This window comes from Dendrobates tinctorius, unplaced genomic scaffold (genome assembly GCF_039654945.1).
Source record: "Dendrobates tinctorius isolate UK_male_01 unplaced genomic scaffold, ASM3965494v1 ptg000270l, whole genome shotgun sequence".
NCBI lineage: Eukaryota > Metazoa > Chordata > Amphibia > Anura > Dendrobatidae > Dendrobates > Dendrobates tinctorius.
The window spans coordinates 11,075,657-11,101,605 of NW_027361937.1; the positions used below are offsets into that span (position 1 = coordinate 11,075,657).

The following is a 25,949-nucleotide window of genomic DNA, read 5'->3' on the forward strand; positions in this document are numbered from 1 at the left end:
TTTTATTATTTTTGTATAAATTGTTCACTTCTGATTAGATCACCTGTGACAGAGTTTTATATGTGGTTCAGCTGATATTCCACAGCTACTCTGAGTCTAAGAGCATTTGTGCTCGAAACGCGTACAGAAACCTGGAGAATATCCCCATGCGGTGAACTTTGTTGCAGTTACTTGATCACAAGCAGCCATGAATGTATTTTAAATATGATACAATAAAAATCCTGGATTTTAAATTTCTGGAGCTGGACCTTTCTTCCTTTTCTTGTTAGTGCAGTCATACCATTCCCAGAGGTCTGACAACTGTTTAAGTGTACCGGGACTTACGGGGTGAGTCCCTGGACTGCAAAACTATCTAATCAGAAGACTCACAAACACACGTCCTTTTAACATGGGGAATGTTACCATTTCTGGATCTGTGGTTACATTTCTAGGAGGAATAATAGGAGCAGCACATGCAAAGTTCTGCAGAAAAGACAGCCTGGCATAGTCCAATCGGAAATAAAGGCATTTACTAAAACAGACATGTCAGGATAGAGAATGGACCGTATCTAAGGGGGAGGCCCTATTCAAATTAGTAAAACGTATTTTCAACCTATTTAAAATGGAGAAATATAAATTTTAGAAGAGATATCTCATTAAATGGTAATTTCAAGTACTTCGGCACATACAAACATCACACACAAAAGGGATGTTAACCCCTGAACCCACCGAACAAACCCTCTATTATTAAGAATTCATTGTGTCTCAGCCAAATTGACCTGACAATCACTTAAGTATGTCTCTTCACGGTGGCAGATCTTCAGCAACACTGACCCTTTAACCCATTCACCATATTATTTGTCTCCATGACTGTTTAAAACGGCATCTGCTTCCTTCCTGTAATTCTGAGCATCAGATAATCAGATTGGTCCTGCACTGTCAATGTAATCCACATTAGTCTAAGAAATTCCTGCCTTGTGGAGAAGTACGGCTAGAATATAGGTTTAGTCACATGCAGAGATTCAACTATAACAGCTGCTATCACAGCCAGGAAACACCGCCCGAGGCAGCAGTGCCATCTCCCCACTGAGAGCTGCCAAAGCCTCATACACCCAATGAAGTCTGCTTTATATATAGATCCCAGTGACTAGGCAGAAGAAAGACAGAGTTTTGTGATCAGTCATGTGACAAGCATCTATCCCCCCGCTCCGTTGAATAAATGAAACAGCTTGGATATTCCATTACATCTTAATTAAGAAGCATACACCCGTGGGCACCTTTAATTTGCCCCTAACATTAAGTGAGCCTTTGTTTTTCTAACTCCTATCCTCAGCTTTGTCAGTACAATACACAAGATTATCCACAGAACAGGAATCAACTGGTATTAGGGTGGCATGTTGTGATTACCCCGCTACTTAGCATGACAGTATCCATTAGCTGTATAATTCTTGGAAGACTCATAAGAAAGCCAATTAATTGGCTGAGGCTGAAGAACAATTAGAGACACCGACTTCTATAATGAGAGATCAGTGCTGGCGATGGGGCTGCTCCGCTCACATCAGATTTAAAAAGGAACTACAGTATTCTATATACATACTGTATATATTAGAAGATTGAAAAAAAATCTGATCTTCTGATCTGAATGGCGCTGCCCCATCAGATATATAGTTATTAGCTATAGACAAATGAAGAATCCAATCCTAATTACGAATATCTATTTTAGGGTGTGTGCACACGCTGCAGATTCTGCTGCGGATCCACAGCGGTGGCCCTGCGGATCCGCAGCAGTTTCTGCTGCGGTGTACAGTACCTTTATATTCAATGGAAAATAAAAAACGCTGTGCACATGCTGCGGATCTGTCCGCGCGGATTTGCTGCGGTTTTAAATCCGCAGCATGTCTATTCTTTGTGTGGAATCCGCAGCGGTTTTACACCTACTCCATTGTCCGGGTGTCAAACCGCAGGGGAAAACTGCAGGCTAATCCACAGATAAACCGCAGGTCTTTTGACCTGCGGATTTACCTGCAGATTTTGTCAAATCCACAGCACAATCCGCAATGAGTGCACTTACCCTTAGTTTTAAGTATGTATGTGTGAGATTATTTATATATATATATATATATATATATATATATATATATATATATATATATATATATATATACACACATACACACACACATATACACATACATACACACACAATAGACTTCTGCCCCATCCCCCTTCCCTATGCCATGGACCTCTATAGCCCCCCGCCCTGGATCTGTCCCCATCCACCTTTCCTACAGCCCCTACCCAACATCCCTACAGTCCCCATCCCTATCTATACATACATATATCTATCTATATATACTCACACTATATACTGTATTTATATCTATATCTGTGTATATACATCTGTGTGTATACACTGCATAAGCAGTAGTAGCATGTGGATGAGTGCCACTGATTCACTGAATGGGGCCATTCCTTTTTTCAGCAGATTATTCTTTTATTGAGGGAATTTTCACAATAATACGGATAGGGAAAAAAAAAAAAAAAAAAAAAATATACCAGCATATATCAGACAAACAAACAATACAGCCCCCATATGTCTCTGAACTAATCTCCCCATACCTTCCCTCACGTAATCTCCGGTCCTCCCAAGACCTCCTTCTCTCCTCCACACTTATTCGCTCCTCACCCAACCGCCTCCAAGACTTCTCCCGAATAGCCCCCACCCTCTGGAATTCTTTGCCCCAACAAGTCCGACTATCAACCACATTTGGATCCTTCAGACGGAACCTGAAAACCCATCTCTTCAAGAAAGCCTACAGCCTGCAATGACCCCGCTACCTCCTTCTCTCTCACCACTACCGGTGATATCACCTCAACCAACACCGGAACTGCTGCAACCCACCAACCTACTGTCTCCTTCCCCACCATCCTGTAGCATGTAAGCCCGAAAGGGCAGGGTCCTCTCTCCCCTCTGTATCAGTCTGTCATTGTTAGTTTGTTTACTGTAAGTGATATCTGTAATTTGTATGTTATCCCTTCTCATGTACAGCACCATGAAATCAATGGTGCTATATAAAATAATAATAATAATAATAATAATAATAATAATAATAATAATAATAATATAAAAAGGGAGGGATGAGAGGAAAAGTTAGGTAAGTGGGGAAGAAGGGGCGACCAGTGAAAGGAAAGAGGACCAAAGGGTGAGATATAGGCCACTAAGAATGCACTTTTATTTCAATTATATTACGAACCTGTATAAGATATAACTGTTATAAAGCTGAAAAAAAAAAAAACTATTAAAACAATACATATACGATATTCTGGTCCAGTTTGATCACATTTCGTATGGCAGAGGCAGTGACCTTAGGGGGAATTTTTTTTATTCCACAAGTACAATCTGTGATTATACTGCTGAAGCTAATTATTCTTCTTAATGCCAGATAGGTCAAAGGTGTTGTTAGTTGAAACTATCAATTACATCTTCAATAGATGATATATTAGTAGATTTTCAATTAGTAACTAATAAAATTTTTAACACTTGTAATATATGGATTATGGTATATCTAGAATTAGGTGGAAAATCGTCTATCTCTGGAGATAGCAAAAGCGGATGTGGAGTGAACGGAATTGTTGAATTCGTGACTTTCATTAGTAAATCATGAACGCGTTTCCGTATTGCTTGAATTTTGGAACAAAAAGATATGATAAAGGTTTGCCCTTATTCCACAACACCTTCAACATAGACCCGAATGTAGTAGGAGTGTAATACCATCAAGATCTTACTTTAAATAAGGTTTGTGAAGTGCCGCGATTATAGTAGAAGTATAGGTACAGTATGGTCAATTGCTTATTGACATTTCTCTGGAGTAAATTGGATATTTAGATCTACTGGAATCCAGGACCAGTAGAAGCACAAAACTATTGTCGTCCTGCTCATTCCCTCTCTGCAGCCACTTTTAAACATGTTTTTCTGAATAAAGACATTGGATTTTAAAGGATCGGTAAGTGCCACTTTTTCCATATTGTTGGGTATAGCAAAAGGAATTCTAAAATGATTCCTAAAGTATTTCCTGACTTCTAAGAAGTTATAAAATTCTTCTTCATGTATATTGTAAGCCAATCTTAATGCTAGAAAGTTGATTATTGAATTTGCTTTATTATCATTTAGCAATATCGAAAATTCGGTTATTCCCAATTTTTCCCCCATTTACTGTATGGCAAATTAGTTAATGCATAATTTAGTAAAGAGATTGGCAGTAACTTCACGGATATCTCTACTCAAGGTGCCGTAGATCTTTTTAATAATTGTTTTCATGCTAGCATTGTCCCCCTAATCAAGTGGCGAGTTGGAGTATGTAGTTTAGGATCCAATATTGACGCTTAGATCAAAGAGGATAAGGAAGAATTTTTATTAAGGGCTAATCCTCTTTTCGACCAGTAGTGTCAGTTTTAACTGCAGTGCAGCAACCTGACGCTATTGGGGATTCCAGATAAATGCAAGGTGTTTTTTTTATTCCCCAATGAGTATCTGCAGTGTGAACCTACCCTTTAAGAATTGCATTTATGCCTGTTATGTACCAGTTGTGGAAGGTTGATAAAGCAGCAAAATTTGTCCCCAGGCAAATATGATTTACAACAGAAATTCAATTACTTTGTACACTTTGCATAAGAAAATTCTTCCTAAACAAATGTATGAGTTCTCAACTGAATATGCAGGGTTTCTCAAAGAGTATCGAAAGCTTTGGTGGACTGCATGAGTGTTACACAGTGATCACCACGCACTCCATATATATCCAGTAGACAATTTATACTAACCTCCAGAAAATCTTCTCCATCATTCTGGAGAATCTTGCCTTTCCGCCAACGCTGAAGGAACCACTTGAGCTTCATGAAGGTCAGGTAGAAGCTCTGCTTAAACTGCTGCATCTCTTGCACCAGAACATTCTTCTCCTGGCTCCAGAACTTCTGCTCCAACCTTCTCTGTAGGCCCAAACTCTGGAGTTCAAATTCCCGTCTCAAAAGCAACTTCTGGTGATCCTCCTTCAGCTGTACAAAGGATTTACAAAAAGGAAAAGAAAATTACTACATATATAGGCAGTTAATTCAGGAATGTTTGAGAAAAATGGTTCAAGATACATAAAAACTACATATCCTCATATTACAAGATGGAAATACTGTACAACACCAACGCTGTCTGAATGACCACAAAACAGCCATAAAGTCACGCGAATTAGACCCAGAATATCTGCACGGACACTAGATATCTGGCTGGCAGGATGTTACAGGAGAGACTTAACATGGGTCAAATTTGTAAAAACTTTGAAGCTGGGAGACAGCGTATATACAAGATTACAATTCTAGAGAGCTAACACATTAATGGCAAATTTCAATTTATTTTTTAAATATATTCTATATAAAAATTATAAATCGCCGAAATTCGCTATTAATGTGTTAACTCTCTACTGAATTGTGATCTTCGCTAAATGACCTATGTAGGCAAAGGGCAATTTTATATTTTAACTTGATGAAATGATGACTGAGCTTAGTAGACAGTGACCTGAGCAATCTTCTGGTTGAAGACATCCTCATCTTCTTTCCGTAATTGCCTTTCCTGTGACAGCTGATCCTGTAGCCCCTGTATGGTCTCATTGGCATCAGATAGTACCAGTTGCAAGTCTTTAATCTACATGAAAGAGTCAAACATTAATGTTTCGCAATTTGGGATTTTTACAATTAATGCTCCTTTATGATAGGTCATTGACATATTTCCTTCAGGAGAAAGATATTTCACTTTTGTAGAGATTCATACAAAGTATTTTTGCTGCAGAAGTAAGTAATTTTAGAACGATGATGGGGCGGACAGTCAAAACTCAAGATGTAAATTATGATTGGTACAGACAGCTTGAACTGTAATACAGCATTAATTAAAAAGCCAATTGTCTAAGCCTACAGCTCTTAGGTTGATCCTTATTAACAGACTATAAAAAACTGCATAGTGTAGACCTGAAAAAGAAAAAACACAAAAATTGAGCTTGGTTTAAGTTGATACACATGCAGCACATAAATGCATGTTGACATTGGCCATAAAACATAAAACCTACAAAAGACTTTTGTCTTTTGTAGATTTTAGAGTGTAGACCTGCCATATATTAATCCATCTGCGGTCTAACCTACTAAATGTATGTTGGCAACCAGGAAGCAGAGGACAGATGGAAGAGAGCCTGGCTGCAGGAGCAGACTACATAGGGTTTGTTTGTAGTCTGAAGACACAAGTGCCTCTACGCTACCTGTGGACCCAAAACTCATTTTAAAATAGGCCATTTATGAAGTGACTTCCTTTTGTTTTAGATTTTGGGGAAATTCCCAGAAGAATCAATTTTCATACCTTAAGAAGATAGGAGTTCGATAAGATTTTAGACTGGAATGTAAATATTCTATGTCTATAGCTAAAAAAAAAGAAGAAGAAACCTTCCAAGGTCACGCCATGGACTTGACTTACAGGCTGGTTTCATCTTCCTCGATTTAAAGCCAGTACTAGTAAAACAATACATGCTGCCTTCTGCTTCATGTGACCAAGCTCCGGCACAGGCTGGCACTTACTGTAAGATTGGATTTTACTAGGTGGATGGTGGTGAAAGTGTCAACCACCAACAATGAGGCAGAGTTAAGCTTGCAGTCAGACTGCCATATAAATTGGACAGACCATGACTCTCCCAACCTGAACTTTAGCACTGCATACTAATAAATGAAGCGGTCACGTTTGGGTTGGGAGACACGCTGGGCAATCCATGCGTTATGGTCCCCGTTTATACAGTATGACTATACCAGACTCTTCCTAGAGCTGGAACACCTAGTAGAAAAGTTTACTAGTTATAACAGGTATAGGGCCTTTATCAATGTGAAACAAACATCTTTACTTCCCTGTACATGAAAGTTGGTGCAGATCGGCCAAGATGGATGTGACAAGTTTGTCCTAATGTAAGGGCCCATACCTATTTAGTGTATGTATAGCAAGAACGCAGGGTTCCCTGGTGCAACAGAAATGTGCATACTAAATTTTAAGTTTCCCAGGAGTAATAAGACATACTGGAGCAGATAGTCCCTCTGCTTAGTGACAGTGATACAGTATTTGGCAAGTCGTGTAATCCAGGAGAGGCCTAAAGAAACGGACTAGGCTTTAAATTGCAGCAATATAATTACACATTACTGTAATTTTGCACAAAAGATTGCAGCTTAAAGTTATCATTTTGGCCATAAACCTTCTGATCTTTTCAACATTACTATTTTATAACCATGCAGGTGGTTTAAAAATAAAAGAATGCTAGAAAATATGATCCAACAATATTATGACAAATTAAATCGTTTTGAGACAGGGATGGTTAAAAGCAGCGGTTTCGCAGAGCAGTGCATTTTTTTCCAAAGTAACAGGGTTGCTTGGCAACCAGGGAAGGGTTGCTAGGCAGTGTAAGATACAGCTTCTACCCATAGGTTTGTACTATTAGTTACAGGTAGCGCTGTTGCTGTGCAGATAAGGGCGTGAATGTTGAGAAGGATGAACGCTTATTTACATCAGCAGCGAGAAAACTCTGCCAAAGAATCATCGCGAGGTCATCATGAGAGACGAAGGAGAGAGTCATAGGAATAATACATTGTGCAACACTGCACACCGCGCAGATTCTAAAGCCCCCGGCATAGACGAGAACACCTGCCGGCATGAGTCACACACATATGGGAACAACTGTGTCTGTTCTCACAAGTGAAAATATGACAAAGCAAAGAAGGTGGGGGCAGGGATGCTTTATAGACTGCCTGTTACCTATTCATTCTCCCTTATCACTTCATCTGAAATAGGAAAGCTATTCACAGGAGACAGATAATTATAATTTTTGGAGAAATCAAACTAAATATTCAAAGACTAATCCAATTGAAGGAAAAGAAAATAATGAAAATAAAATAAAATATACCGTAACTTTTAATTATAACAATATTAAAAATACTCTGTTTCTATTTCTAGTTTTTTAGTGTAAAAGTGCAATAGTGAAGTTTAAGACACACAAGCGACGTCAACCACCAAATATCAGTGGTGTCTTAAATGGAAGAAGAGATTCCAATGTAGGTGTTATAACCAGTATAATAAAGCGCAATGGGAGAAATTGTAAAGTCCCTGATTGATATTCCTTTGAGCGCAAGTCTGTCGTCACTTGTGTGTGTCTTAAACTTCATCATTGAAATTTTATTCTAAAAAACTAGAAATAGAAAAAGAGTATTTTAATATTTTTATAATTAAAAGTTACAGTATATTTTATTTTGAAAATTTTCCCTTTAAGCTCTTACACCAATTGGATTGGTCTGTGAATAATAAAGTTGTAGCACATAACATGGCAAAAGTTTTTGGAAGGACACATGCGCCAAGTGCCAATAAAACACTGGCCAAGGCGAGCAATGCGTTTGCCTCAGCTGAAGATTGACTTTACTAGGGCTTTAGCTATACTGTAAAGAAGCTCAAGGACTGCTGCATGTAAGCTGTTTGATGGATTAGGAGAATTTAGAACATCTATAGTCATTAAAGGGTTATTCCTCACTTTATAGATCGATATATTCATAAGCGATTTTGACATCTATTGCTTATTTAAAATGTACAGTAGAAATATTAACACTTTTTTTTTTTAAATGTTTCCTAAGAGACCGTACACCGCAACAATTTAGCTTGTAAGCACTGCCCTAAAGCTAGCTGGGATTAAGCAGTAAAAGCACATACCAGTCATCCCGGCCAGCTTAAAGGCAGTGCTCACAAGCTCATTAAAGGGAACCTGTCAGCAGGATTGTGCACAGTAACCAACAGACAGTGTCAGGTCGGCACCGTTATACTGATTACAATGATACCTGGTGATGAAATCCGTCTTGTGGTAGTTGTTTAATCTGTATTTTCAGTATTGAGTTAATGATATGCCCGTGCTCTGGGGCGACCTGTGGGGGGGTCTTCATGTGGTGCTCTGATTAGGTATTCATAATGCACATTGCGGACAGGTCATTGATCCCTCACTGACCTGCCCCCTAGTTTACATACTGAATATTATATATATTTTAAAAAACAAATTTGTTTTGCATAAATAAATTCAGAAAAACAAAATTCTGTCTCAAAATGGCGCAAACGCAGTAGCATCTATCAGCGAACTGATAGATGCTACTGCACAAGCGGCGCCATCTTGCTAGAGATAAAAAAAAAAAAAAAAATTGTCTCCACCAAGATGACGTTGCCTGTACAGTAGCATCAATCAGGTCGCCGATAGTAGTTATTGCACAGGGGCAGCCAGCGCCATTTTTAGACAAAAGTTTTTCTGAATTTATTTATACCAGCAAATAAAATAATTAAGTGAACATTATACATGTGATCATGCTGCATCGCAGGCACCGCCTGCCTGCTGAAGGTGATTTTTTTTTTCTTTTTTAATATATATAATATTCAGCATGTAAAATAGGGGGCAGGTCACTGAGGGAGGGAGGGGAGAGAGAGCGGTGGAGCAGCAGGTCACAAGATGCAGGAGCTGGCGGCTGCAGCTAAAGCCTGTGCCCTCTGATAAAGAGAAATTAATATTCACTGTACTGGCAATGAATATTCATTTCTCTTAAAGCGTGGCACAGTTACAGCCGCAGCCTTCCAGCAGCTGCCAGGCTATCACTGGTGCACGCTACTTAAGAGTTATAAATATTCTCCTCTCTCCATTCCCATAGGCGTGGAGAGAGGTGAATATTCATTCCCTTAATGAGTGAGGACATGTGACCGCTCGGCTGCAGTAGCTGCTGGCACCAGAAGATGCTGCTGCGAGGGTGTGCAGGGAAGGTAAGTAGGTTGTGGTTTTTTTTTATGCTTTTTTCATGGGGGACATGCATACAAGGATAGGGATGAGGAACCATGCATACATGGATATGAATGAAGAGCCATGCATACCAGGACAGTGATAAGGAGCCATGCAGGCAAGGATGGGGATGAGGAATCATGCATAGGGATGAGGGGACAATGCATACCCGGCTTATACTCAAGTCAATAAGTTTTTTGTGGCAAAATTTGGTGCCTCAGCTTATACTCGGGTCAGCTTATACAGTTGCTTGAGCTCACTTACACAGATCTTGCAGTGTGTGCTGTCCCTGTATGCAGGGGTCTATAAACATTTCAGCTTGTCAGAATCTAAACTATTCTTGTCCATATCTGCATTGTAGTGCATTTGTATTTATAACAAAATACGTATGTGCAAATAGCCAAGAAAATGTGTGTTTAGGAGCAGAATGCATGCAGGTTGGAGTGTAGCCACACTATTTGCAGTGCACATTGGCAAAACTCCCAGCATATATATCACACATATCCATAGATCCTTATTCAGTCACAAAAGGCCAAGAGATTGTTGTGCTAATTTATGCCAGCTTCGGTTTTGTTTTGTTTTCTTGCGCTGTATAAAAGGGAAGGTTCATTATCATATTCTATACAGAGGTATCTAGTAAGAAACACGTACCTACCACTGGATATTTTTAACATGATAGCCTACAGGCAACATTTGAAGTGAAGTGTTGGCTTGTACTGAGAGAATCCCACTGACTCTATATCTCCGACGTACACTGCAGTGTTAATGCACCTTAAGGGGCTATCAGATGTGACTTTAATGATGTGTTGTTCTAGTCAATTGATGAACTCAGTGATTGGCTGAAGTGGTACTGCAGAACGGGACATAATCGCTTCTGGTGGTGCTACTGACCACCGCAGTGGGCTGCACTAGATTCAGAGGGCAGACAGCAGGTGAGTGGGCCTAACTAATGTATGTAGTTATCAGTCAGACAGGACAGCTGCTTGAAGACCATTCGTTCCATTTTCTGGTTTATAAAAAATGTGTCAAGAACTGTACCAAAAGTGGATCAATTTTCTCCTGGCAGTATGTTTTTCATCTATGGGCACTTTTCCATAACAATTAAAGAGAACGTATATACCATAGACTTACCTCTGCAGCATAGGACTCATTATCTTCAGGCTGATAGCTCTTATGGCCTTTGGTCTGGTCCACATTATGTTCATTTCCGGTCTTCTCCCAACAAGTTGCCTCCTTCTCTCGACAGTTCCTACACTCAGGCTGCTGCATGCATGGGCAAGTTAATGAAGAACAGAACGAGAAAGGCCAAGGTACGGAGTAAAAAAAAAAAAAAAAGGAACACAAGACAACATGAAATAAAAGGGGATCAAACAAAAATCAACAAAATCAATGGAAGAAGGGAAACAAAAATTACATAATAAAATAAAGGAGGAACAGAAAGAAGAGTTTGGTGACGGAGGAGAAAGACAAGGTGGAGAGGAAAAGAAACCACGCAATGAGTAGACACGTGGGCTGAGGGTTTGTTAGGGAAAAAAGACAGGAAGAGAAAAAGAAGGGAAGAAGATGTGCAAACACCGGTTATGGTGCCCATGCAGTGAACAAGGGGGCGAGGTATAGGGAGCAGGAGGTAGAGGAAGATTAGCTCTGAAGTCTAGCATCATGCAGGAAAGTAGAGCATGCACCGAACAGTCTCAAAACCACTCGTCACTGAACGCCCTGCAACTGGTCCTAGATCCCAAACACTAAAAGGCACGACCACACGTGGGAGCGTGCACATGCACCACACACACTCTGAGCCATCCAGTACCATTAGGCTATGCGTACACGTATGCAGAAAATTTCTGCATAAAACAGGACTCCTTCCCAGAAAACGGACGTTTTTTTGCGCGTTTTTGCCGTGATTTTTTCCGCACGTCCCCAGACACATAATAGCCAGAAATGCGGAATTTACCGCAAAATTAATGAGCATGCTGCGTTTTTCTTTTTACCGTGAAGCGTTTTTTTCGCTGTAAAAACCACATCAATATGCACAAAAAGTGCAAAATGCATTAAAATGAATGGAAAGCTTCTTTTAAGCGTTTTTGACCGGATTTTTTTGGCAAATCTGCGGGAAAAACGCGAAAAAAAAACTGCGTGTGAACACAGCCTTAGAATTTATAGCACTTTTTTGATGGCAATGTTCTAGACGGGCAAGAATATAGCAGTCTAGGTCCTAAATGTCCCTAACTAAAGCAAACCGTACACAGACGCCACAACCTGCATTCCTTTGCTTGGTTTAGAGATCTAGTACAGCGCTGGTTCGCAGAAAACAGCAGAATAAGGAAGACCTTACCATCACTAGCCAAATACGTTGCTATTGCTAGGGTTGTTTGTACCAATCTATTCCACTTTCCTGGTTGTGTTTATTAACATTACTAGACAGCCTGGATGTATAGTTTGGAGAAGGTTGTACAGTTGCCTGCAGCAGGAGCCTCCTCCCTCTGCAAATAGCTGGGACTAAATTGGTGTCTTTATAAGTTGTTTCTAAGCCTTCCCATCACACCGCCACCAGTTCCCGCAAGGAAATGATGAAAAATAACTCCTGCTTTCTGTGGATTTTTTTGCAAACTGCATTAGGATCAAGCGGAAAATCTTGCAGAATGACAGACAATGTGGGCAAGTTTATCTTCGGCTTACTTTTTTAACATTCAATTTTTAGGTTTAGTGTTGATTTTACAGTGAATCTGTCACAAGGTTTTTGCTATTTAATCTGAGAGCAGCATAATGTAGATACAGAAACCCTGATTCCAGAGAGAGAGACGAGTTTGGGAGTACAAATTTATGACGACCTTTGACACTCTCAGTGCTGGAATGAATGTGTCGCATGGATTTATGTCTTTTTACATCAATTAAGGAATTTCCTTTTAAACCCGTGTGGGGGCATCACAACACATTAGGAGACCCCAATCAGAGGAAAATAAAACATCCAGACTCCTTATCTATGAACTGGTCCAATGTTTATATTTATGTTTCTCCCTCTCCCATATTGATAGTTCTGCTTCACGTCACTTGTCTTATCTATTGTATTTTTTCTAGGCTGTATTGTGCATAAATATGTGACTTCAGATTTTGTAATAGTCTAGCCTGATGAAGAGACCTGAGTAGTCTCGAAAGCTTGCAATGTGTTACCATCTTTTCAGTTAGCCATTAAAAGGTATCAACTACTGAGGACTCTCAATCCTGAATATGATTCCAGCGATGTGTCACTTACTGAGCTGCTTGTTGCAGTTTCAATAAAATCAGTGTTATCAGCAGATTACCCTTGGTATATTGTGCCATTTTGAACTCCTGCTCTGCGTAATTCAGCACCCACCACCGACTGGCATCTTTTTGCCCATGAATGATATATCAGTGATGTGGGCAGGTTTATACAGAGATCAGCACTCAGAGAACTGCTAGATCTGCAGCAGAGAAAACAGTGATTATCAAAATGACAGCAAGCAGCTCGGTTAGGGGTTCATCACTGGAATCGGGGTCTCATCCCTACATCATGCTGCTCTCAACTTAAATAGCAAAAACCTGGTGATAGATTCCCTTTAAGTAAGGTCCCTCAGTTCCTAGTCTGTTAGGACTAAGTAAGAAGCACTGAATACTACTAAGGGGTTTTAAAGATATGCTTGTAACTCTCACAGGTCCATATAGGAGACAGACATTATGTGAATGGTGTGTATTTTGATGCTTGTTTTCTCACATGTACTTTGGCGTCATTTAACACTTACAGCAATGCCTGCGACGTTTCAGACTAGAATATAATATGAGATATATTACAATATAACCTCAATTAGCTTGGTCTGCTTTCACACCAGAGATCAGTGAGGGGATGTCAAAGGAGCAGACATCTGTCGCTGCACATAGAGGAATATGCTCCTTGTGGCTTCCAACAAACCTAGTATGGCATGTGAAGCTTTCAATGTGCCTTATTAAAATTACATGTACAAAACAACCAGACGAGTGCAGAACTACAAGTGAGCCTGAGAGACTTTCACAATACGGTGTTGAAATATGGGCCAAGGTTTGTAGACAGTCTCTTGAGCAAAATTAAGCCATTGTGTAGAGCAAATGAGGAGCAAAAGTGGCAGACATATTACCCCTCATACAAAAAGAGCAATTAAGTGAAGGCAATGGATTCTTTATCACACTGCAGTGACCATCAACCAGAACATGACCATGCTAAAACTGTTGATCAACTGTGATTAAAGGGTATGTAAAAAAAAAAAAAAAAGTTTGTCCCCAGAGACTTTGAAGATGGGACATGGGGAAAATTCCAACACAGATTTGTCTTAAATCCTAAAAAAGGCTAACTAGTTACATGATAGTCTCAAATCATGTTTTTGCAATATATAAAATAAAAAACGTGTGTGTGTGTGTGTGTGTGTGTGTGTGTGTGTGTGTGTGTGTGGCTTAAAGGCTTAGTCGTAATATTAGACTATTTTTGGACGCATCCACTAATATCGCCGGGTTCAGCCGATACTGCATTTGGGAGGAGTGACTGATTATCAGAGAGATGTTGATCGAGCTAGGGTTTTAGGGTTAAACAAAACCAGGAAAAGAAAAGCTGATGAGTGAAGGTCCCTGGAATCTGAGTCTACCAAGTAGAAGAGAACAGTGCTGGGTCAGCTCTTGGTGCTGACTGTCACCTTAGTTCAGAAGTCCCACCCTAGTTGTAAGGCACCTTTCAGCCCAAGAGCTCACTCTGCACTGTCCACTTCTACAGGAGACTACTGTAGACTCAACGTTTCCAGGGACCCTTGCTCTTTTCCCCCCCTGGTCTTGTTTAAGAAGAAATCACCCTCTGCCAATCACTATCTGAGGCATAGCAGCACTGTGGCCAGTGATTGGCTGGGCACATTTTCTCTGTAAGGAAGTAGAGGCTAGTGCGTAACCCAGGAAATCTTGGGCCATTGGTGAGGTAACCATTATTACTTCTTTTGTCATGTTGGCCAATTTAAAATAAAATTGAAGTGTGCAGCCCCCTTACATTCTAATTTTATGGTCCATTTGAAATGTCAAGAAAATGGGATACAACCATATTTGGTTGTCCACCACCATACTATGTATGTATGTATGTATGTATGTATGTATGTATCACCATTTTCATGTATTACCACCATTATATTACGTGCCATTATTGCAGCTTCTTGGCAGGAAGAATTTATAGGTAGGCAAGTCAAAGTGTGGGCACCCCTGGTCCAAACCACCGTTATTGTGAACAGTTAAGCAAGCTGAAGATAAAATGATCTCTAAAAGGTCTAAAGTTAAAGAGGACACATTTCCCTTGTATTTTAGGCAAAATACTAATATACAGCTCTCGCAAAAATTAAGACCACTGCAAAATTTTCAGTTTGTCTGCTTTTCTCTTTATAGGTATATTTTGGAGTAAAATGTAAATTGCTCTTTTATTCTATAAACTACTGACAACATGTCTTCAAATTTCCAAGCACTAAAATTTGTATTTAGTTTTGGAAAATGAGAAATGGTCAAAAAAAGTAAAAAATGCAGTGCTTGCAGACCTCAAATAATGCTAACAAGTTCATAATCATTAAGAAACAACAATACTAATGTTTTATCTCAGGAAGAGTTCAGAAATCAATATTTTGTGGAATAACCATGATTCTGGCACCACTCCAAGTCCATCCTACACACTGCTTCCCGACTAATCCACCTGTCTCCCCGCTATTCCCCAGCCTCCCCCCTATGCCAGGGCCTTCACTGGCTTCCTATTGCTCAGAGGCTCCAGTTCAAAACCCTAACCATGACAAACAAAGCCATCCACAACCTGTCTCCTCCATACATCTGTGACATAGTCTCCCGCTACCTACCCGCACGCAATCTTCGATCCTCTCAAGATCTCCTTCTCTATTCCCCCCTTACCTCTTCTTCCCACAACCGCATACAAGACTTCTCCCGTGCTTCCCCCATACTCTGGAACTCTCTGCCGCAACACATCAGACTCTCACCAACAACGGAAACCTTCAAGAAAAACCTGAAGACCCACCTGTTCTGACAAGCCTACAGCCTGCAATGATCCTCAGTCTACTGAACCACTGCATGACCTGCTCTACCCTCTCCTAGTGTATCCTCACCCATCCCTGTAGAATGTGAGCCCTCGCGGGCAGGGTCCTCTCTCCTTCTGTACTTGTGTGTCCCATGTCTTACACATGTTTATTGTACTTGTCTATATTTCTCCTCACATGTAAAGCGCCATGGAATAAATGGCGCTATATAAATGTATAATAATAATTTTAAATCACAGCTTTCATGCGTCTTGGCATGCTTCCCACCAGTGTTTCACACTGTTTTATGGGTGACCTTTTTCCACTCCTGGTACAAAAATATAAGCAGTTCTTCTTTGTTTGATGGCTTGTGACAATCCATCTTCCTCTTGATTACATTCCAGAGATTTTCAATGGGGTTCAGGTCTGGTGATTGAGCTGGCCATGACAGGGATTTGATGTGGTGGTCTTTCATCCACACATTCATTGACCTAGCATGGCACGGCTCATTGTCCTGCTGGAAAAACCAGTCCTCAGAGTTGGGGGACATTGCCTGAGCAGAAGGAATCAACTGTTTTTCCAAAATAACTTTGTATGCAGCTTGATTCATACATGCTTCGCAAAGATTAACCAGCCCAATTCCAGCCTTGCTGAAGCATCTCCAGATCATCACCAACCCTCCACCAAATTTCACAGTGGGTGCAAGACACTGTGGCTTGTGCACCTCTCCAGGTCTCCATCTAACCAATAGACGACCAGGTGTTGGGCAAATTAGACTCATCAGAGAAGATTACATTACGCCAGTCCTCTATGGTCCAATCTTTATGGTCTATGGCAAACTTCAGCCTGGCTCTCCTTTGCTTCTCATTGCTGAAAGGCTTTTTTCTACCTTTACACGACTTAAGCCCTGCCTCTAGGAGCCTGTTACGAACTGTTCTAGCCATGCACTTCACCCCAGTTGCCATTCCTTTTGTAGGTCACTTGATGTCATCCTGCGGTTGCTGAGTGACATTCGAATAAGCTGACTGTCATCCCGGTCAGTGGAGAGTCGTTTTTGCCCTCTGCCGGTCTGAAGCTTTCTTGTCCCTAATGTATGCTGCTTGACCTTGTTGTAATGGACTGCCATCTTAGAAATTTTAAGGATGGAGGCAACATGACGCTCACTTTAAACACTTTTTGTAGCCATACAAATCTTTCATTTCTTGTTTGAGGGATTTTCATCCATTCTTCCTTGGAAATTTCTTCCAGTCCTGTGAGATCCCTGGGTCGTCTTGTATACACTGCTATTTTGAGGTCTAGCCACAGATTTTCGATGATGTTCAGATCAGGGGACTGTGAGGGCCATTGAAAAACTTTCAGCTTTCGCCTTTTGCGGTAGTCTATTGTAGATTTTTTCATGTGTTTAGGATCATTATCCTTTTATAGAAGACACCCTCTTCTCAATTTCAGCTTTTTTTTTTTTTTTTTACACATGGTGTTATGTTTGCATCAAGAATTTGTTGAAATGTCATTGAATCCATTCTTCCCTCCACCTGTGAAATGCACCCAGTACCATTGGCTGCAACACATCTCCAAAGCATGATTGATTCACCCTCATGGTTAATAGTTGGACAGATGTTCTTTTCCTGAAATTCTGTGCCTTTTTTTCTCCACACGTGCATGTGATCATTGTGGTCAAAGAGTTCTATCTTAACCTCAGTGGTCCAAAGGACTTGTTTCCAAAATTCATCCTGCTTGTTTAGATGTACTTTTGCATAATTATGATGCTGAATTTTATGGTGAGAACACTGGAGAGATTTTCTTCTGATGACTCTTCCATGAAGGCCATATTTGTGCAGGTGTCTCTGAACAATGGAACAAATTTACAACGACTCCAGACTCTGCTAAATCTTTCTGAAAGTCTTTTGCAGTCAAGCAGGGGTTCTAATTTGCCTCTCTAGCAACCCTACTAACAGCTTTCACGGAAATGTTCCACTGTTCCTGTTAGCTGCCATTTTTAATTATCTACATTTCGAACTGAGGAAAGGGTAACTTTAAAACGCTTTGCCATCTTTTTATAGCCTTCTCCTGCTTTAAAGAGCCTCCATCATTTTTATTTTCAGAGTGCTAGACAGCTGCTTAGAGGAACTCATGGCTGCTGTTTTTTGGCACAAGGTTAGAGGAGGCTGGGTTTTAAAAAAGCTGGATAATTTGCATCACTTGTCCTTTCCTATCGATGATAAGGAACAAACCATAACCCTAAAAAGCTAATTAAGGTCTGAAAGTTTGGTCAAAGTTATTTGAGCACACAAATCTCCAAAAGGTTCCCAAACTTTTGCTTAGGCCAATTTTCCATTTTGTAATTTTTAAAATTAAAAAAAAGACAATATATTTTTTTTTGGCCTAAAATACAAAGGAAATGTGTCATCTTTTACTTTTGGCCGTTTAGAGATGATTTCATTTTCAACTCGCTTAACTGTTAACAATAACAGAACTTTTGACCAGGGGTTCCCAAACTTTAATATGCCACTGTAGCACAAGCTGAATTAATACTATACCAGCCAACTTTCCAGTTAACAAATCCATACAAGCAACACATTTGTATGGCTCATCTTTCACGCCTTGAAGAACAAAGAGCTGCAGAGTATAATGCAATAATTAGTTACGACTTCAGCCTCAGGGCATAAAGGGTCTGAGTGAATGGGCTGAGATGCTATTATTGCAGAACAAGGATTTTATTGCTGTAAACCAATTACACCTCAATCTCCTGATCATAAAAAAGTAGTACTGGCTCCGTACGTACAATCACAAAAGGGACATTTACTAAATGTCTTGTTACGCCACAGTATCTCCCTTTACGCTCCATGTAGTCTACTTTGCGTGTGCCTTTCAAGACGTTCATAGAACACATTGTTTTCATTATATTTGCAAAAATTGATGTATAGCAATTGTACTCTGCCCTGCTTGAATATTTGGTTGCCCAGTTTTCCTTACTGAATATTACGCCTCACTCAACTTTGTAGAATTTTAAAAACATGTCAGTAATCACATTCTAGCTCTCATCCTGGCTATTAGTAGTAAAGGACTCACTATCTTGGTAGCTTTGCAGTAATCCGTACGACAATTAAGAGCTCCGAGGCTTCGCTGATGCAGTTTATGCTGCTGTGATCACCAAAAGCCCTCAATTTACAGCCTCGCCCCATTGTAATTTAGGCCACTCCAATACTGCAGGCAACAATATTGATATTCTGCCAAAAAGGAGAGCTGGGAAGGGAGTATAAAATAGCTTCTCATCGACCCTTATTTCTGGACTCCCGGTCTCATTTTTTTAATTTGCTTCAGTCAGTCAGTTCCTTTATGTGATCTAGGATTTGAGCACTCAATAAAAAGGCTAGTAAATGCACATCTGGTCCAGTGTTCCATTAAGACAAATGGGTCTCAAAAATGCTTTTCACAGCCATTCACAGCTAACCTCAATTTTATACACACACACACAAAAGTTCCACCAATGTCCCATTCAGAAGTTTGATTTTTTTATGTAGAAGAAGAATAAAGGGTAACAATTTTCATTTCATCAGTGTACATACACTAATACAGCTCTGGCAAAAATTAAGAGACCACTGCACAGTTTTATAAAAATCAACTTCTCTACATGTCTTTCAACCACTCCATTCCAGTGTCAGTTGAATTCCAACCAGAGTACACCTCATTCTACTTAATGTGCTTCTGATTAGGTGATCACCTGAACCAAGTCTTATTTAACAAAGGAAAGTATAAAAAACCTGCTGTGGTGTTCACAATCCTCTTGCAATAGGACAAGCTGAATGGCAAAACAAGTGCTAGTAATATCTCAAAAGTAATAGGAATGAAAAAATAACTTAACCATGCCAAAAAAGTTGAAAAGAAAAAGTCTTGAGCGAGGAAAAGAAGGTCTCATTTCTGGCTTTACTAGAAGAAAGGGATACAGTGAGCGTCATGTTGCCTCCATCCTTAAAATTTCAAAGATGGCAGTCCATAAACAACAAGGTCAAGCAGCAGACATAGGGGACAACAAAGCTACAGACCGGCAGAGGGCGAAAATGACTCTCCACTGACCGGGATGACAGTCATCTTATTCGAATGTCACTCAGCAACCTCAGGAGTACGTCAAATGACCTAAAAAAGGAATGGCAAATGACAGCTAGGGTGAAGTGCATGGCAAGAACAGTTCATAACAGGCTCCTAGAGGCAGGGCTAAAAGTGTAAAAAACCTGCTGTGGTGTTCACAATCCTCTTGCAATAGGACAAGCTGAATGGCAAAACAAGTGCTAGTAATATCTCAAAAGTAATAGGAATGAAAAAATAACTTAACCATGCCAAAAAAGTTGAAAAGAAAAAGTCTTGAGCGAGGAAAAGAAGGTCTCATTTCTGGCTTTACTAGAAGAAAGGGATACAGTGAGCGTCATGTTGCCTCCATCCTTAAAATTTCAAAGATGGCAGTCCATAAACAACAAGGTCAAGCAGCAGACATAGGGGACAACAAAGCTACAGACCGGCAGAGGGCGAAAATGACTCTCCACTGACCGGGATGACAGTCATCTTATTCGAATGTCACTCAGCAACCTCAGGAGTACGTCAAATGACCTAAAAAAGGAATGGCAAATGACAGCTAGGGTGAAGTGCATGGCAAGAACAGTTCATAACAGGCTCCTAGAGGCAGGGCTCAAGTCATGTAAAGGTAGAAAAAAGCCTTTCATCAATGAGAAGCATTGGAGAGTCAGGCTGAAGTTTGCTGAAGACCATAAAGGATTGGATCATAGAGGCTAATTTTCTATGAGTCTAATTTTCAGCTTTGCCAAACACCTGGTCATCTAATGGTTATATGGAGACCTGGAGAGGCATACAAGGCACAGTGTCTTGTAGCCACTGTGAAATTTGGTGGTGGATCGGTGATGATCTGGGGATGCTTCAGCAAGGCTGGAATTGGGCAGGTTAATCTTTGCGAAGGACGTATGAATTAAGCCGCATGCAAGGTTATCCTGGAAAAACAGTTGATTCATTCTGCTCAGGCAATGTTCCCCAACTCTGAGGACTGTTTTTTTCCATCAGGATAATGCACCATGCCACACAGCTAGGTCAATCAATATGTGGATGAAGGACCACCACATCAAATCCCTGTCATGGCCAGCCCAATCTCCAGACCGGAACCCCATTGAAAACCTCTGGAATGTAATCAAGAGGAAGATGGATAGTCACAAGCCATCAAACAATGAAGAACTGCTTACATTTGTGTACCAGGAGTGGCATAAGGTCACCCAAAAGCAGTGTGACAGACAGGTGGAAAGCATGCCAAGACGCATGAAAGCTGTGATTAAAAATCATGGTTATTCCACAAAATAATGATTTCTGAACTCTTCCTGAGTTAAAACATTAGTATTGTTTCTAAATGATTATGAACTTGTTTTCTTAGCATTATTTGAGGTCTGCAAGTACTGCATTTTTTTTTGTTATTCTGACCATTTCTCATTTTCTGAAAATAAATACAAAATTTAGTGCTTGGAAATTCAAAGACACGTTGTCAGAAGTTTATAGAATAAAAGAGAAATTTACATTTTACTCAAAAATATACCTACAAAGAGAAAAATCAGACAAACTGAAAAATTTGCAGTGGTCTCTTAAATAAACAATAATGCACACACACACTCTGAGGGGTCGACTCACTCCTCAGCCGCTTTCAGAGGTAGACACAGAAAGGCTTCTTAGATAAATCACCTGCTGGTTTATTATGGGACAGCATAAACCAAAGCAGGTTTTAACAAAATAAACATTGTCATTCTAACAAAATAGCAAAACACAAGTCTTTATGGTTGCAGGATTCGCCTGGTCAGACCATATGTCTTCAGCTCCTGCTGGAGCTACTGTCTGGAGATGTTCCTTTCCAAACACACAACACAGAAAAAAATATCAGTGGCTGCACATTTTAATTCCCCATCCACACCCTTGAGGGGGAGATATCGTGAGTAGGCGTCCCATCCATCTCTTGCCTAACACCCAAACCCTGACACATCTCTCCACTTACATAGAACGCCAGTGACCCTGTCACAATATAATATATTAATTAGGCCTTAGTCATACATCAATTTTCTCACATTTGAGAAAAACCTGACTGTTTTGGTCAGAATATCTGCAATGAAAAAAAAAAAAAAAATCTTTTTTTTTCTAGCTAACACTCCATGATAATCTGACTGCACTCAAATGGCATCCATTTTTTCATGGACCCATAGATTTACATTACCGATTTTGATCCAACATTTGATCTAAATTGCATCGGCTGCAGACATTTTGCATCACAGAAATGTGAATGACCCCTTTCACTATTATAGTTAAAAACACGACTAGCACTCGTAAGCCAAGAACAGACATTTGAATGAGCCCTTACAGTGTTAAGAATGGACAGTAAACATCTGTAATATTCAGGGACCCAAAAACCTATATGTATGAACAGTTCTGTAGATGACAATGGGTAATTGTTTTGATCTGTGAAAAATATGGACAGAATACACATGTAGCAAAAAGGAAATCTGAATGATGCCTAAACACTAATGTAAAAATAAATGTCCTACAGATATCATGCATATATGAATCGCAGCATCCTCTCTTTAGTGTAATCACCATGCAGCAGATTTGCCATTAGTATCAGGTATACAGGTAAAGGTTAGGAAGATTAATTAAAGCGGATTAGACATAGCAAGATGTTACTGCTATGGGGAAAAAGGGAAAGGTTCTGCATGGAAATGTATGTAGCACTCACCTGTAAACTAGTGCAGTTTTCTTTCCTTGAGGAGTCTTTTGAGGTACCTGGACAGGTAGCATCTGGCAATAATGACAAAGAGTCTAGCTGTCCTTTACAAGACTCTCCAAAGGAATCAACCTTCTTAGTAAAGCAGTTTAACTCCTGTTGTAGCACCACTAGTCTAGAAAGGATTGCATGAACCAGTTTGGATTCACTTGTTACCTCACTGTTATCAAAAGCCTCCGTTAACAAGAGGTCATTATCGGAACAGAGCTTAATACTCGAAAGAAACCCATTTGCGTCAGATGTTAAGACCTCAATAGCTTTACTGATTATTTCAACTTGTGCTTTAATGCCAAATAGACTTTCTAAATCTTTAATCTTTGGTATCCTGGACGGAGAATGGTTGCAAATATCTGAAGTTTTCAGGATACTTTTCCCAGCATGTTCTTTTGAGTCTGTAGAATCAGTTTCCCCTCCTATTGGTACCTCGCGCCATAGAGACATAGGAACACATTGGGCAGAGTCCCCTGCTTCGGCATCAGTTTCCATTAAAGGCTTTATAGTCTGACAAGATGCCAGGTCATAACGTTGAAGATTTGAGAGAAGCACCCTGTTTTCGTACTGAAGTTTTTTCACTTTTCCACTAAGTTCACCGATTTGCATTTTGGCAGTGGTGAGTTCTTCTTGTGAAGGTTCACTAATGACGGAGCAGCTGTCCTCTGAAAAAGTAATGTCCAGGTCATGGTCAGACTTATATTTATTCAGTTCATTCATGAGTAGTTTATTTTGGTCCTCCAGCTCCATCATTGATCTTCTGAGCAGATCTGCCTCTTCTTCCACAAACTGGAGATGTCTTCTTAGCTCTACAAAGTTGTCCCCGGACTCTCCAGCTGGAAATGCAAATCTAGAGTCTTGACCATGATGTTCTCGTTCAGCATGAACTTTCATCTCATCCATCTCTGCTCTTAAACCTCGATTCTCAACTTCTAGCTCAACTATCCTACGACTCAATATGTTGGCCTCTTCTTCAACTAGTTTAAGATGAGACTTTAGCTCTGCTTCTCTGGAATGTGGGGAGTTTGCTAGCTCCTCAACAGACAATGAGCTGTCTAGGTCGCCATACATAGATCTGTATTTTACCAGTTCATCTTTCATGGTGTCGTTATCTTTTGCCAATTTGGTTAGCTTTTTACACATTAAAGCAGATTCTTCTTTTGCAAAATGTAGCTGACATTTAAGATCTGCGTTGTCCTCCTAAATAAATAAAAAATAAATTTTAGATTTTGCTACAAATATAACAGTATTCTAGGTAAGATTTACTCTAAACAGACTTGTGCTTTTGTAACTGCTATATGTAGGACTTTTTACATTTGCATCAATGCTTCCATTCATAATAGAGTCGTGACATGATTTATGGATATCAATGAATCCTTTTCAAATAGCTTCATAATAGGTTTATTTTTTTACAATTTATAGTAACTCTTACCATCAAAAGGCAACAAAAACCTAAAGAAATTAAGTCTTCCAACAATATGGGACTACAACACTTATGAAAAATGTACTAATACGTCCATAAAAAGTTAGAAAATAAAATAAAATGTTCTACTCAGCAGGAAAAATTGCCAAATATATCAGTCTGACACATGCCAAATAATACAATTTGCACAAAGCTAAAGACCGCCTCATGACTGGCGTATTCCAGTAGAGGAAAAAAGGGATTAAAAACACAAATTTGGCTTGCACATTTTGCTTAGTAATAATATGTGCACACGTTGAGTATTTGCTGCAGACATTTCTGCATCAAAAACGTGTCTCTTGGCAGGAAAAAAAAAAGCAGTGTTAAGTACTGTACTTTAGGTTTTTGCTGCTTTTTTACTTGCATTTTCTTCCCATGTGTTGAAATGGGTGGAAGAAAATGCTGCAAAAATGAAATTTGAAACTCTAAGTAAAAAATTAGCAACGTGTGTGAGACTTCAGAAATCTCATGCACTTTCTGGTACTAGGAAATGCTTCAGTTTTTGTGACCAAACTGTACAGGGAAAAAAGCACTAAATGCATACTTAATGTGTGCACATAACTCAAATCTACTCCAAAAGTCTCTACCATAAAGATTACAAATGTGTTCTCCAATTATGGTAACTGTTGCCTTCCAAAGTTCTAATCTGCAACACAGATCTGCAATTGTTTTCTCAGGACTCAACAAAGCCAAGAAAACAAGTACTTTAATGGTTTTAAAAACAGAACAACCTTAAAAGGTTTTCTTTTAGCCCAAAATAAAGTAATTTTTTTATTTTGCATTGGATTTCATTAAGGCTAAGTGCCCACGTTGCAGAAATGCTACGGAAATGTCCGCAACATTTCCGTAACTCCCTGCCATGGGTAAAACGCATGCGGAATTCGCATGCGTTTTCCAGCAAAACACAAGGGTTTTTACCTTGCAGAATGCTTGCGCTTTTACAAGCGATTTGAAGCATTGCTTGGAAAAGTGATTGACAGGTTGGTCACACTTGTCAAGCATAGTGCTTGACAAATGGGACCAACTTTTTACTATTGATGCTGCCTATGCAGCATCAATAGTAAAAGATAGAATGTTAAAAATAGTAAAAAAAAAAATAAAAATAAAAAATAGAGATATACTTACCCTCTGTCGGCCCCTGGAGTCTTCCCGGTCCTCATTGGCGCTGGCAGCAACTTCCGTTCCCAGGGATGCCTTGCGACAATGACCTCTAATGACGTAGCATCATACGAGACCGCTACGTCATCAGAGGTCATTCGCACAATGCATCCCTGGGAACGGAGGATGCTGGCAGTGTGGCTGAGAGGCGGGAAGACTCCGGGGGCCGCCAGAAAGTGAGAATATCCCTATTTTTTATTTTAATTCTATTTTTACAGGATTATGGTACCCAGGGCCTGGAGGAGAGTCTCCTCCTCCAGACCCTGGGTACCATCTGCACATGAAGCGCTCACTTTACGCATGGTGGGCATAGTCACATGCGTAAAGCGAGTGTTTCAATGTAATCCTATGGCGGCGGAATCGGCGCGATTCCGCAGAAATAATGGACATGCTGCAAATTTTACCGCTATGCGATTCCGCAGCGGTAAAATCCGCAACATTGACACAGCAACTGCAGAATCCCATAAGATAGCATGGGGATGCTTTTTATTAGCACAACGTGGGCACACAGCCTAAAAATTTAAAGATTTTGCATCACTTGACTTTAACAGTTTATTTCTGTTTCTTTGCACATTTTCTTTACGTGTGTGTGGGGGGGGGGGGGGGGGGGATTACAGACCATCAGAACATTCTGTCAGACCACCAAGTCA

The 25,949-nt window shown here is 39.9% G+C and overlaps 1 protein-coding gene across 3 annotated transcripts in view; it reads right to left on the reverse strand.

Annotated features, from left to right (window-relative positions):
• The window catches only part of MTCL2 (microtubule crosslinking factor 2), a 125,855-nt gene that overhangs the window by 36,766 nt on the left and 63,140 nt on the right, over positions 1-25,949 (reverse strand). For 2 of the 3 annotated variants that reach the window (XM_073559436.1, XM_073559434.1), the window contains exons 5-8: positions 22,641-23,879; positions 10,971-11,102; positions 5,540-5,665; positions 4,798-5,028 (exon numbers count right to left, since the gene is read on the reverse strand). In XM_073559436.1, the coding sequence (XP_073415537.1) occupies positions 4,798-5,028; positions 5,540-5,665; positions 10,971-11,102; positions 22,641-23,879 (1,728 nt within the window). The remainder of the gene's footprint in view (positions 1-4,797; positions 5,029-5,539; positions 5,666-10,970; positions 11,103-22,640; positions 23,880-25,949) is intronic. The other variant, XM_073559435.1, reaches the window with a different exon arrangement.